This window comes from Opisthocomus hoazin, chromosome 19, assembly GCF_030867145.1.
Source record: "Opisthocomus hoazin isolate bOpiHoa1 chromosome 19, bOpiHoa1.hap1, whole genome shotgun sequence".
Taxonomy (NCBI): Eukaryota; Metazoa; Chordata; class Aves; order Opisthocomiformes; family Opisthocomidae; genus Opisthocomus; species Opisthocomus hoazin.
The window spans coordinates 6,387,768-6,403,080 of record NC_134432.1 but is presented as its reverse complement, the minus strand read 5'-3'; the positions used below and the strand labels follow the sequence as shown (position 1 = coordinate 6,403,080).

The 15,313-nt window shown below is 42.2% G+C and overlaps 1 protein-coding gene across 1 annotated transcript in view; it reads right to left on the bottom strand.

The window, feature by feature from the left end:
• Positions 1 to 384: 384 nt before the first annotated feature.
• The window catches only part of LOC142363606 (uncharacterized), a 20,616-nt gene continuing 5,687 nt past the window's right edge, over positions 385 to 15,313 (bottom strand). The window contains exons 4-7 of the mRNA XM_075439321.1: positions 13,815 to 13,881; positions 1,012 to 1,133; positions 682 to 744; positions 385 to 456 (exon numbers count right to left, since the gene is read on the bottom strand). Of these exons, the coding sequence (XP_075295436.1) occupies positions 699 to 744; positions 1,012 to 1,133; positions 13,815 to 13,881 (235 nt within the window). The 3' untranslated portion in view covers positions 385 to 456; positions 682 to 698. The remainder of the gene's footprint in view (positions 457 to 681; positions 745 to 1,011; positions 1,134 to 13,814; positions 13,882 to 15,313) is intronic.

Sequence of the window (15,313 nt, the reverse complement as noted above, 5' to 3'; positions counted from 1 at the left end):
TTGACAACACGTTCTGGCTGAGGCCAGCAGGGCTGCAGTACGCCTAGCATGTACTTGGCAGGGTTTGGATAGTTCTCTCCACTTCTAACAAACAACTCACTTATAAATGGAAAACTTGCTAATGTTCAAGTATGCTGCTGCGTTCAAATGTCAGGAGGATTGTATTCAACGAAGTCTCCTGGAGGGATCAACTAATTGGCCATCAAATTCATAGAGATGAAGCTGTAGCTTGCTTAAAAACTAGCAGGACATGATGCAGCCTTCTTACAACCCACAGTAGGGACAAAACTGATCTGGAACATTTTCTAGTTCCATTAACTCTTTACAAACACATAAAAATAACACTTTAAAGATGTTTATTTAACAAGTTACATTAGGTGAAGAGTATAGTTGAACAATATAGCTGAACACATATGGAAAGCCTTAAGCAGCAGCTCCATTTTCTGTCCAAGAAGTCTGTAGACAAACACAATAACTTAAGTTACACGCATGAAAACTCAATGTACTGCACAAAAGAAAAAAAAACACAACAAAAAGACAGACAAAAAAGTGATTTTTCATAAAAAACAAGCTTCATTTATTTTGTAGAATGAGCATGTGAGAGAGGAGAGAGTAGCTGGGACAAGTACAGAAATAGCAAAATACAATTAAAGAGACTAAGGCACCAAAGACGAGCCTTACCAAGTGAGATCGCATCTTCACCTAGCCAGTATCACGTCTTGGACAGTGGTCAGTGGACAATGCCTACGGAAGAGAACCGGGCACCTACATTCCCCAACACATTCCCCGACCTTGCAACAACTTGTAGCTTAAGATTTCCCCATGCCAGGTCTTCTGTACTGGTATGAAGCAGATTTTGTAGATCTTTCTTCCAAGAATACACCCAACCGCTTTCATGCAAACTCTCAGCCCCAGAGTCTTCTTGCAACAGCTGCCACATTGTACTCATTATGCAAAGAAGTATGTCTTTTTGTTTATTTTGAACTTCCTACTTCCATTTGATGTACCTACTTTTCGTTAGGGAATGATTGCTTATCTTCTGTCCCGCTCAGGCAGCTTTTCTTCAGGCCCAGACATTCTTCATTTGTTCCATATTCTGTTATTGGGGGAGGCAGTACCTCGTTTAGCCATAGCTGTAAACAGAGATAATTCCATTTTCTCACATTACTCTACATTTACTGACACCAAGTTTAACCTGCTAGTTTATTTTCCAATCACACAGTACCATAAGGTAGGTACTTTTGCAGCGTTCGAGTTGACTATGCCAAAGTACTTCTAAATCGCTCAGACTCTGTTATTTCTCCATCCATTGCCTTCCTCAGATCATCTGTGAGTGTCTTAAACAGCACAGGTCTTCTACGACTCCTGTGTCACTCTAATGGCAACCATCCTCCACTATAACAATGATTACTGCTACACGTTTTTTTCACCTTTTAACCAGTCACTGGTTTACTCAAGGCCATCCTCTCCTATCCCCAGAAAGATCACTTGCCTTAAGAAGCTGTGGCAAAGGACCACGTCAGAAGCTCTTTGAAAAGCTGAGGATACCATGCACACTGGGAACACCTAAATCCAGATGTCTGCCGAGCCTTTTGAGTCCTTGAAGATTCATCAAGTGCAACTTCCTTTTACGGAAGACATGTTGACTCCTCCATGTTCATCTAAAATCATGTGCCAAATAACTCTAATCTATAATATTCTTTTTGATGACACTGCACAATACAAAGCCAGATTTCTGTCTGCTGTTCCCCAAGCTCCCTGGAGCTCTTTTTGCAAATTGGCGTCATATCAGCCCCATCTATTCTCCAATAGAGCTGAGGAGGTTTAATTGAACGGTTGTACACAAGCGTTTGTAATTCAACAGTTTCTCCCTTGAATCCCTTCTGAGCTCTAACATCCTGGTCCCTGCAGTCAGTTATTACTCACTGCATTCTTAAATTCTTCCATTAATGGCTGGGTTTAAGATGGGTTCTTGTAAAGAAACCACGAGGAGCACAGATGCCTCAGATACTCATTTCTTTCTCTGCTCCACCTTCTGCAGTAGGTTATTTCACACTCTAGTGTTGAAGGGTTTTGCAAACTTTCAGACAAGCTTCTGATTCCCAACAAATCTGGAAGAGAACTGTTACTTTTTATACTTTCTGAAAGCTGTTCCTCTAAGTTTTTGGCATTTCAAAGTGTTTGTTCTTTTCTATCTTCCTCACTTGGTCATGACTTCAGCTCTTGGAAGGATGCCTCTGACTCTGCAGCCTTTCTTCCCTGCTGCTTCACATCATAACTTTTCTGTCTCTCACCCAGCTTTTGATAGGGCCAAGGCATTTGTTCTGCAGTTTAGTACCTTTAAATATTCTTCATACTACCTACAAACACTTCACCCTTTTCACTGCTGCTTTCAGTTTCTTTTTAACATGCTTCCACATTCGGATGTACTTTCCCTTTTGAAATCAAGTATCACTTCACTGAAGTTTTTGGCTTGGATTACTTCTGCAAGGATCTGTAAGTACACTTGTGTTCACACTTATGGAGGGCCACTGGCAGTAAAATTTTGCACCAAATTCTGCACAATTCCCAGGACAAACTCAAAAGTATCTTCCTCTCTCTGGATTCCCCGACCAGGTGTTTCCCAAAGGTGTCGTTCTTGACGCCTAAGAGGTCTGGGGTGCCGGTTTCCTCCCATCATATTTCCTACTTTGCAGCCACATACTCTGTATTATTATATACTTTTCCTGTCTACAAGTTCTGAGAATTTCTAATCTTAAGGACTGATACAGTTATTTTCCCGATTCGACATTTAGCTTTAAGGCACCGCACTAATCCCCCATAGCTTTGAACCACTCTGTCACTTTTATGCAACCTGTGACTCGGTATGAGGGTGTTCCAGTTGGTGTTTCCCTTCCATCAACTTTCCTCAAGTCCTACTCAACAATCTCACATAAAAACAAAACTCCCTAGGTCACGTGCCTTGTTTCTGAAGATTTCAGAGTCTGTGTAGAAACACATACACATTTGGTTCAATTTTCTACTTTTTTCATGTTACATCAATGCTAATCTAAGGGGAAAAAATGTCATACGATGAAAATTTTCAGTGCCAAAGCAAACATGCTGGGTATAAGTTTTAACGATAAAACAAAGCAACCATGTTCAAGAAGAACTAGGAAGTGCTGCTTGAATGATTATCTAATAGATTCTTGCATCAAGCATTTTAGGTTCTTCCGGACTTCTAAAGTTTTTCTGCTACTATTTGCCAAAAAAAAAAAAAAAAAAAAGGCTACAGATCTGTATGGCAGGGAAAAAAGAACCAGCAAGTATATTTTCTATTAGCCACTACAGACGAGTGACAAAATCTATACCAATTAAGCCAGCAACCCCTGGGGAAGGAGGGAAATCTTCTAGTGTCTTGATTTTGGGTTAACTTGTATAAATTTGAGAAACTTGTATGACCATGACATTGTACTTTGAAATTTTTCTATATTTGTTATAATTTCAATGTGTCCCCGAACCTACACACTAAAATACACATGAGAACAGACCTGATCATTAGAGCTTCTTAAGTCTCTTACAAGCAAAAAAAACCAAAGAAGGGTAACTTATCATGCAGAGCTACATGAAGTCTAGAGGTGAAGAAAGCAGTGAAACCACTAGAGAAAGGCTGCATCTCCTGGACTGAATGCCTTATTTAGATATTAAGAAAGACCACCAAATGTAGTTACAAACTGCTGGTGCATTATTGTTTCCTATCACCCAAAACCTGACACGTGATAACCTGCCACTCCGGAAAAGTGGATAGTTCAGCTTATTTCTCAGTTTATCATGTTGATTTTTCCCTGTTCATTCTACAGAAAATGTGAAAGCTATTAATTTATCTTAAACAAAGGTAATTAGTGTTTAGCTGTTACTCATCTGGCAAGACTCCCCCAGGAGCCCTGCGTCCAGCTCTGGAGCCCTCAGCACAGGACAGAGCTGGAGCTGTGGGAGCGGGGCCAGAGGAGGCCCCAGCAATGACCCGAGGGCTGGAGCCCCTCTGCTGGGAGGAAAGGCTGGGAGAGCTGGGGCTGCTCAGCCTGGGGAGGAGAAGGCTGCGGGGAGACCTGACTGCGGCCTGCCAGGGCTGAAAGGGGGCTTGTGGGAAAGGTGGGGAAAATGTTTTTAGCAGGGCTTGTTGTGATAGGAAAAGCAGCAATGGCTTTGAACTAAAAAAAGGGGAGATTCAGACTGGATGCAAGGAAGAAATATTTTATGCTGAGGGTGGTGAAACCCTGGCACAGAGAGGTGGGAGATGCCCCATCCCTGGAAATGTTCCAGGCCAGGTTGGACGGGGCTCTGAGCACCCTGGTCTGGCTGAAGATGTCCCTGCTCACTGCAGGGGGGTTGGACTGGATGGCCTCTGAAGGTACCTTCCAACCCCAACTATTCTATGATTTTATGATCATCTAAGTACAGAATAACAGTTTTCATTACTTCTGTTATATTGTCCTTAGTGAATACATAAACACAGAGAAAGATGAATCCACAGGATAGAAACAGTTCTGCTCATCCCAAGAAATTAAAAATAATTGCTTTCTTTGGAAGCACAGTATCAAATGCCTCACTGAATGAAACATTTTCTTTAGAACCTTCAAGAAGAACAAGTGACAGGAGCTTGCAAGCAGTTTATTTTCATTGCTCACTGAAAAATAACTATGACAGTTATTTAACTCTCACCCAGCTCTTGCTGTTGATGTTGATTATGTTTGACACCTCAAACCAGCACATCAGTAAGAAAATAAGCTAATACTGAAAACTTCTCATTAAGTATGATTTTGTTTTACAAACATCTGTTATGCTAATACTCCTACCTTTTATCAAAATATAAAATGAGCAAGGTAAAAAAAATTGCTGAAAAACTGAATGCTGGACATAATGCTACAGACAACACTTTCAGGTCAAAAGCTAAATCCTCAGAGAAGGAAAGACAAAGTCACAGGAGAAAGAACAAGAAGCATCAGCCCTAATATTACACACATTGGTTAAACATGTCAGATGACTACACAGCGAGTTATGAAATGGGATTTAAGCGTCAATAAGTATTTAAGTGCTATTGTTCATTCAGCTGAGCCCTCCATTACCCCACCTCTGCTCCTAAAGCTGCTAAAGTTATATAGACAAAGACCCCCTTATCAAACCTAGCAGTTGAAAGAGCACAGAAAATAAAGTGAAAGTGATTAATGTTTCCCAGTATTACACTACATGTCATACCATATTTTAAATCATCTTGAGGAACAACTACTGCCTACTGCTCTAAAGCACGCCAACGAAGCCACAGGACCTGCCACTTAGTTATTCAGCATTGACTCATCCCTAGAAGAAAAACTATGGGCCTCGCAGTTACACTTTTTACAGGGTTTGAGAGTGTAACACCCAGCAATGAGAACAAGGAAAGGCAGGATCCCAGGCAAGCCAGATCCACTACTTTATGCGGCCTTTTCTACTCAGCGTAGTAACAGTAATCCTAGGACAGACCTTCTGTCACATCTGTGTGATGTAGCTGCAGGTACAGTACGTGAACCACATCACACACTCAGCACAGCTTTCTCCTGTTAAGCGTTTCAGTTGTGTGTTTAAAGTGTTTGCTTTTTCATTCACCATTTATCATAAAGCCTACCAGTAGAACAGCAAATACCAAATAAGGCAAATTAACATAAAAATAAAGGAACATACAAGACACCGTGAGAACAGGTTTAAGGGGGAGGGGAAATGTTTACATCATCTTCCAGAGTAAGTTGAAGGAATTCTTGGTGCTCAGGACAATATGGCCCAAGGGAAATCGTACTGGGAGAGAAATAAATTCTTTCACCTCTGGGTTGAAATCCAAGTCGGGCTGGTAGCAGCCAAGAACCATTAGCTTAACATCTGCTAGCTGTTTGGTAACCCATGTGAAGTGAGTTATACTCCTTAGTGTCCACATCAGAGTCCCACTAATTGGCACCACGTTGGCAATCTAAACAGAGAGGTTAAAGTCTGAACATACAGCAAGCATGACCGACTAGATTAGTCAACTTCAGTTTTGAGCACATATGTGATAAATTATACACTTGGTACATGTAACTCCATCTAATTGCCCCACCATCCTGTTCTGCCCTCAGAAAAAAAATCCGAAATCCAAGCAAGCCAACAAACTGTCAGCATTCGCTTGTCAAGCATACAGTTTTTGAATTAGTACGACACATGATTAAGCTTATTACTATTCAAAGTGCTTAAGCAACTGCTTAAATTTTAAGCAAAAAACTGTACAGAGTTCAGTATGAGCTAATATGTTTGGATAATAGATACCAATATCCAAAAAATAATACCCTTTTTCTTAACTTCAGTTTTTAATTCAAAAATGCAATGCTCACTCAAAATGCAGGAATGATACAGTCTTATAAATCCCAAATAACAACAAGGCTCTTTTCCCTTCTTCTGCAGCTTCCCAACAAAGAAAGAATGCAAAGGAACAAAGCTGACCTAAGGACAAGACCCATTAGTTTTTGGAAAATCATCCTTTTTATTGCCCCATGGTAAAACTTTTTCATTGCTCTAAGAGACAAAAAAAAAAAAAGCGCTATCATCTCCTAATAAATAGCAATAAAAACCCCCCTGATTCTTCATATCTTCTGAATATGGCAGCATAAAAACCAGTCTAAGCTATGACAGAAGGAAACTCATGCTACAGTTTAGAAACTGTTCCTGATGTTTACACATCACTTCAGTTTAAAGAAAAGCTTACGATGGGAACATGATGAAAGCTGTTGAGCATGAAGGGAGATAAAAACAAAGCCAAAAGCAGCATCTTTGCCAGAACCCTACCAGAAAAGAGAATCACAGAGTAAGATAGTTTGGGAGGGACCTCTGGAGGCTTCCAATCCAATCGGCTGCTCAAAGGATGGCCAACTTCAAAGTCGGATGAGGTTGCCCAAGGATATTTTAGATGAAAGCACAACATAGTACAATGCCTTGCAAAATCCACATATAAAGAAATTGTTCTTGCTAGTCAAGTACCCCTTTCATTTAAAACTGCTCTGGAAAGATTCAAGTTCTAAGCTATTTTGAGAAGTAATAATGGCTAGCTGCCACCAAGAACAGTGATAAACTGAAAAGGAAACAAACCTAATCTAAATATCCCTTAATACCAAGGCCTGGAGAACTGAACTTGGTAGAATGCAGACTTGAGTACAGGAGACTGTCTGAGAGAGCTTAGAAAGTAAAATCCTCCCAAGATCCATGTTTTATCTTCTGTTGGAAAGGTATGCTCAGCTCTCACATGAAAAACGCAGGCAGTGCCAAAACAGTTCAGGCCAGTCTGCAGGAAAACAAACACACCCCCACCCCCCGTAAGGCTGCATTGCACAGCCATGTCCAAAGGGATGGATTTTTTTTTCCTTCTTGTGCAAGAAACACTTACAGAGTTAACATCCAGAGAATTTGATAGCATCTAAGTTGCCTTAAACATGAACAGACTGCTGCTTTTAGCACAGGCTGCTGACCAGCACCTGGCTTACCAGTCCTCTGACAAAGCCAGACCAGTTTAACTTCCACAAAAGCACGCTACCAGTTCCTAGCGGCTGCACACGTGCTGCCAAGGATTTCATGTTCCTTTTTCAAGAGCTTGGTGGATCAAGGGATCTGCCTGACATAGCAAGACCACTCCTTCCTCAGAGCTGCAACATCACTGCCAGGCCTGCTGTCTGCTTCAGGCAGCAAGAACACGACCTTCTTTTCCCCATCGCCAACTACTAAAGCCTCTAAGGTGGATCTTTTCTCACTCTTCTATAACTTTGGGAAGTAGAATAGGATCGTGCCACATTTTTTAAATGCCAGACAAATTCCTACTGCCAGAAGACACTTTACTGTTAGCTTCTTTTAAAATCACACCACTGCAAATAATTTTATTGACACCTGAGCTGGGATCTGCTGTGCTGATATTGGGCAGAGAATTAAGGGGGGCTGATGGCTGCCAGGAGTCTAACACAAGCTGGAAGAAACCAGGCTAGCACCAAAACAAAGACACTGCAACTGTTCTGCAGTTCAGCCCACCAAGCTGCCCATTCAGCGTGCACTGAAGTAAATCTTCAGAGCTAACTCACGATGCTACAGGAGTCGGTTGCGTGATAAGGTCCAAGTAAAGGTTATAATCAAACAATGCAGTAAACTGCTTTATCCAGCAGCTCTAACACGCACTTCTGAACCCTCATGTAGGTAGCAAGTAAGCATTGATACTAAAATAAATGTTTTCTCACAAAACCAAGTATAGAAATAATACCAAATTCATGAGTTTCCTGAGAGTAATTGCTCTCCATTTGGAAAACAGGAGGGCTCCAAGAAAGAAATCCTTCTCTGCAGGGGAGGCAGGCAGGAAGGAAGGAAATGTGAATTGCATACACTTCTGGATAAGTCCCCCTTAAAAAAAAAGGAAGGAAATTAGAGTTAACTAAAAAGAGCATGTTTAGCATCACTGCACAAGCTGGGGGAAAAAAACCTTCGGAAATCCTGGCTAAAGATAACGCTGCCTCCTCCTGTCACCGTGGGGCCTTCCACAGCCGCGGTGATGGGGAGAGGTGAAAGGCACATTTTTCACTCTCTGATTTGCAGCACCACTTTGAAGTTACCTACAAAGCAGAGTCACTGTTTGATGATCACCTCTCGCTATGTCATCCTATGCTTTTTTATAATAGAGCTGTTAAAAACCATGTGTTTTCACTTCTTTTTTTTTATAAAAAAGGATAACTCGTAACTGAGCTGAGACAAAGGCTCTGTTGATACAACAACATGTGGATTAAATCTGAAAGGAGAAAGCAAGCTGTTCTATTAAACTGACAATCCGGCACAGAGGGCTTATATCTAAATTGGTGTAATAAATCAATATGAAAGATTTCTTTTTGGCTGAAACAACCATTTATTTAGGCATGGAACAAGAGCATTTTAAAATTGCTCTGGACACTGTACACAAAAGGGTTTCTTCAGTTTTGTTCTTTTCCGTTTTCTTTTGTGTTTCAAGCATATCCCCAAAGTTTTGCATTTGCTTTACTTAAAAATACTTACTTTTTGGCACTTAAACCTATGACAAGTCAGCCAGCCAGCACCACTGGGCTCTTAGCTAAACTGCTCCTACTGAAAAAAGTGGGGAAGGAAAAAAAAAAGAAAGAAAAGTTGCTTGCTCCATTTACATTGTTACATTAGGCAGAAGACTGGCCTAAATTTATGCTTTCCCCTATTATGGTTCTCTCCTGTGTTTTTAGGAACACCTTCTACTCCCTCCCGCAAATTCTATTAGTAGTGTTTTTTTCACTCTTATTAAGCAGGAAACTCGCCGCCTATTGCTGCCTACTTATATAGGTATGTAGCTCTGGGGGATGCATATATTCGGGCAATCTACAGGAAGGCTTCAGGGAGACCTTACTGCAGCTGAGTACTTAAAGGGGGCTTATAAGAAGGATGGGGACAAACTTTTTAGCAGGGCCCGTTGCGATAGGACAAGGGGTGATGGTTTTAAACAAAGAGGGGAGGTTCAGATTGGATACGAGGAAGAAATGTTTTACGCTGAGGGTGGTGAAACCCTGGCACAGGCTGCCCAGAGAGGTGGGAGATGCCGCATCCCTGGAAATGCTTAAGGCCAGGTTGGACGGGGCTCTGAGCAGCCTGGTCTGGCTGAAGATGTTCCTGCTCACTGCAGGGGGGTTGGACGAGATGGTCTTTAAAAATCCCTTCCGACCCAAACCATTCTATGATTCTACAATATCAGACAACAATATGTCCCACAATGTCTTCCAAGACCCACACAATAACCTGGCATACCAGAACATCAATCTGGTGCTAGTCTAAGGGCAGGGAGGTGCTCAGGAAGCTACAATCACAACACCATCCTCAAAATACTCCCCAGAAATATGCATTTGGTCTCCAGATCCAAAACGACAAGCCGCTGCTGATGCACAGTGCAAAATAAGGAGGACTTGGCAGAACATTTTTAGTGTGACACTGTAACCACAGATGGGACCAAGAACTGCAATCGTCTTTTTAAATAAAAATCAGGTGGTACCTGGAACTGACTCCAGAGCCAAAGCAAAACATGACACTACCATCTACTAATTACATTTAATACAACATGCCATGAAGTTGGCATTGGCTAATCCATGCAAACATGTCACCACACAACTCCAGCTAGTCTTCAAAGAATGACAAAGACCAAAACTTAAGTCATCACAAAAATACACTTTCAGCTCCACGGAAATGTGTGAGAAAATATTTGTAGGAGATGCTACTCAACACTGGAAGAAAGTATTTCACACAAGCATGCTGGAGCCCCTTTTCAGCACATTCTGTAGCTGTCACTGGCTGCTAGACTACTATTATTTTTTAGAACACCCAAACTATATGTGTGGTAAAACATGTGAGAGGGCATCTACATATGGGACGGAGCATAACACTGAGGGGGTGAAGATTCTGCCTAAAGCCTCTGTCATTCAAAATGTCATTTCTAATATAATTTACAGAAATCATAAGAGCTGAGCTCTTCAAAACCATTAAAAATACAATCCCCAGCCCCACATATGAAAATGCTTTAGACTCGGTAGCTGTTTTTTTCTGCTACGGAATCCCTTATTTATTCCATTTCACCTTAAATTCCTTTTCCCAGTCAGGCAAATAAAAGTTTCCTCAGAAACTACAGCTGGTCCAGTCACTCGGATGCCATCCCTGGCAGCTTGACCATCCCGCCTGCCTAGTCTGCCGCCCTACTCCCAACTCCCCGAAACTGTCCAGGGGCCCACACAGCAGCTCAACGGTCAGGCCTGGGCTGCTCACTCTCCCTGGCCCACTGCCTTTGCCCCAGAGCAGCTGCTGTTGCAGGTGGAGGGAGACGGGAAGCATACAAGTTTATTCTGCCTGCATTTAGCCCAACGGCTATTTTGCAAGGCTGCCTAGCCAAGACCTTACTGTAAGAGTGGCTCACCTTGTTCCAATCAACTGCCTTACAGTCCGCAGGAGTCTCTCCACAGTGCTTCCTTCCATACATTTGCAGCCACCCACACGGTACCAGGTCTCAGCTCAGCTTCTGCTGCCTCCTCACGTACCCTCTGGTCGGGACAGACAAGAAGGGCTCCCAAAAAGGAGCATCTCAGCTTCATTTCCTTACTCCAGGTAACCACTCTGACAAAAAGCTAACAAGGAGCCATGCTAGCAGGACAGAAAGGGACGATGCAAGAGGACATGAAAACTAGGAGAGGAACAAGATGGCCTGACAAGTACTTTTTCTTATTGTTCTGCTTTCATTCTGGAGAAGCGGAGTCTCATGGCTGTTAAGAGTTCATGGAAGCACCACACAGTTATTCAGGACAGCAAGCTGTCTTCTGGCTGTGGCACAGAACCTGCTTTGATAAGCTCTCAGGTTGTCAACGTCTGCCATCTTTAACCCACAGACGACAAAGCTGTCAGCTCTGAGTAAAGCTAAACCCACAGCAAGAAAGACGTGCCAGTCCCAGCTGGAAGGAATACTTCCCAGTAAGGAGACGGTCAGTCAGCCATTCAACTGGTTCCTGTTCCAAGCTGTTACTGCCCTATTCTGTGACTTTATTCAAGTCACGTCCCCACGCGATGCCTCTTCTCTCGTCTTTGAGAGGCACACAGGCACCACCCATGAGTGGCTATGTAGGACCCAGCTACTAGCAGGAATGCTAACACAGAAGTGGGAACCTAGAGGCTAAGTAAAGCAATACATTAAAGCTGAGGTTTATGCTATGTAGGCATGGTTCCAGCATAGGAAATCTGCACTTCAGTCTTGCCAAGCTTATTCAGTGCGGGTATGATTCAGCGCTAATTGCGCAGAAAAATGGTTCAAGTCACACCGGTTCGGTATGCTTTTTTAAAAGCAAAACAAGGTATGTTTTGGACAAAGTTAAGATTATGTTTATGTTTACAGACAGTCTGACTCCTGCATATAAAGAATGCTTCTCCTTGGACAAAAAAACTAAAAACATTAAGAAAAGTCAAAAGTAATGCAAATAATCTGGCTCTATAATCTTGCCAGAACAGAAGCAGCACCAAAGCAGTTAAGCAGTAATCATGGTCTTACATTTTACTTCCCTGACTCCTGCATTGTTCAATATTTTAATTATATTTTTTAAAACTCTAGAACACTTCAGTTTTCAAAGCACATTTATATACATTGATTAATTCTCCCAAGGTATCATTATCCTCTTTATTACAGAAGGAACGTGAAAGAAGACACAACAAGCTATTTGTCAAAGGCACAGAAAGAACTTATGTAAGGGCTGGAATTAAAACCCAAGAGCTTCTGAAGCAACTTATTGTTTCTAAAGGATTTATTTGTTTTAAGATGATAGCAACGATACAAAAAAGAAGTTCCAAAATGGATACAAATGTGGGATCAAGGCAGTTTATGGGGTAAAGGCTATGAGAAAAGCAAGTTACTTAAATTCATTAATCCACATTTGGAAAACTACAGTGAATTATGTAACAGATAGTTGCTATGTTCCATATACAGCACAAGCATTAAATCAGCCCGTAACTTTGTCAATCCTGACATCATAAGATAGCGAGGTACACAGGGTAACCCACCTCGGGCTTCACACTTTCTGCTCTGGGGCGGCAAATTGCATTGCATCAGGACTGTTTCTCTGCAGAGTACGCGGTGAATGCTGCCAGCAGTCTCACCGTGCCTTATTCAAGAGTGCCCTCTAACGAAGCTGCAGCCACATTTCAGAACACAGGCAAGGGAGACGAGAAAAACCCCAAACGAGACTTCCCAGAAATTTCTCATTAAACACCAAGCTTCACCTCCCTTTGAACAAAAGGGGGAAACAGATCACGTACACTAACTGGTGACTGCTCCTGCATAGGCATTTAATATTTCCTTGAATTATGCAAGCCCTCGTTGGTAAATGTCTCAGTAGGCAGCCATACTGCACAAAAAGATGGGAAAAATCCCAGTTCTGCCACTCGGAGAGAAGAAGGGATACTGAACCAGAGGCATCCCAGGGCAGTTAACCCAGTACAAATGTTTACTATGAACTGAGTTCCACACACTCTACTTTATCTGCAAGGAATTGCTGGGCAACTTTCCAACATAGGATGCAGTTAAATCAATCTTTACAAAAATAAGGAAATATCATCAATGAAGTTCACAAATAAAAATGAAATCCTCAGAGATCTATTCCCTAGTACACCACCGTTCCATTAGATATTAATTATTTGAAAGGATGTCTTCATTTAAGAGTGGCCAGACAAACTACAGTGAAGAAACAGTATTTTCTACAAGTCTGTACGACTTGTACTTGGTTTGCTGTCAAGTTCCCTTTCACCTACCTACTTAAACTAACAAAACATCTGCAAAAAGAAGACGCTTGTGTTACTTTCAGAAACAAAGTCTACACAGAAAAGCTTATACTGATCACCAGAACAGAAATTAATAACCTCACTGTCAAATTGTCAGAACAGGACTTTTCCACTTAAAGACCAACCTGCAACCCCGCAGCGAGGGCACAGCTGCTCAGCGTGGGATCAGAACAGCCATACCAGCCCGTGCAGTCGCTGCCCTCTCCCTCCCGCCCCGTCCAGCACCAAGGCACCCACCCAGTTGTCCCTCAAACACCCAAGCCATGAGCATAAGCTGGAAGAATCCACAAAGTAATCGAAGTTGAAAATGATCCTTCTCTAAGCTCAGAGACGAGGAATGGGCAAGAAATCCTTCAGCGGCGCTGCCCGTACCCTGCCAAGCGTGGAGTTTGCCCCCATATGGTCAAATGCCTTTGAACAGACCCAGTCCGGAGCCATAGCAAACTCACCCGAAGGAGGACGGGGAAGGCGTTATCTGCCCAGTGATGCCTGGGGAATTCTGCTGCCACCACCGAGCTGCAAGGAAGCAAACAGGCCTGTTAGCATGCGGAGCTTTTTGTACGCTCACCAACACAACACCTCAGCTCCACGGATCCCAACTCCAGCACCTCGTTAAGTGCTATCTAGGAAAGGAAGACACTGGCAGGCATCAAATGTTTTCTTGAACCAAAGTGCCTGCCAATGCTTTTACTTCTTGCTAAACATCTTTACTGTAATGTTAAGATCATGTGGCTAAGAGTCACAAAAGACTAACAAGACCACCATACCGATGTTCTAAACCATTCGGAGAACCATTGTCCTAATCAGGAAACCTTAACTCCCATCCATCCCAACGAGCCAGTGGCAACCACCGCTTACAAAACAAAAAACAAACAATAATGCTTTCAACTGCCTATCTAATAAAAACCTGCTTTGCACAATCTGAAACAGCAGCTATTTATCCTGTAAAGTAAACCTGCACTGTCCTTCTCAAAAAGCCAAACACATTTCCCTTTAGTTTGTAACAGTGGGAGAATGTAGTCCACAAGGAATATTTTCCAAAAATTTACAGGCAACTGTATAATCTAAGCAAACCCATGTGGAGCAGCTCTATACAGCAAGTATTTCCCAAGCAGTGCAAAGTTCCTCCTGTGCTCTCTTGCACATTTTCAAACATCCCTCACGGCACTGCTACGTTCCAGCCAACTTTCTTCCTGACCCAACAGCTTACTCCTTGCGGAGGTTCAGGCAGAGTTTGACATTAAAAAGATTAGCAGTGGACAGACAGTGTCCTGTAGGTTTTGAAAAAGAAACTTTTCTTTCATGGACATGTAACCCAAACAAGGCTCAATGAATTTGTTTGGAAATCAAAAATGATCATAAAGTGCCTTTTGAACCATATAGCAGAAAGTTTCAGCACAGAATAAAAAAATGGAAAAATGCAAGAGTGAAAAGCCCTCTGACATTTGTAATGGAACCGCACAGTTATGTGCATAGGCATAAGTTAACCCCTTCTATTGTAAAGTATTCGGCTTTTTGCACGCACAATAAGCAACAGCCAAGAATAAATCACATTGTATAGGTATAGCTAGCCATGAAATAGGAAAAAACAGCATGATTTTAATTAGAAAAGAACAGTCTAAAATGACAGCAGCCACACATTTATACTTAACATGAAGTGTGACCATATCCTTGGCAGAGCTGGAGATGTAATAAAGAGGAATTTATTTAAATGCATGAATACATGTAGACCTAGAGGATCTTCTGCTCTAGCTTGGTAACGTTTAACAAAACCCACTGTAATGCTAAGCTCAGCGACACGCACGGGAGTCACATCTCCTACACTCTCCTATACGGATCCAAGCCTGCAGCTATGCTTCCATGAACAGTCAGTAACGGTTAACACTGAAGCACTGAGCAGAATATCCAGCTTCTACACTATGACACAAAAAAGAGGCTTTGACACCAT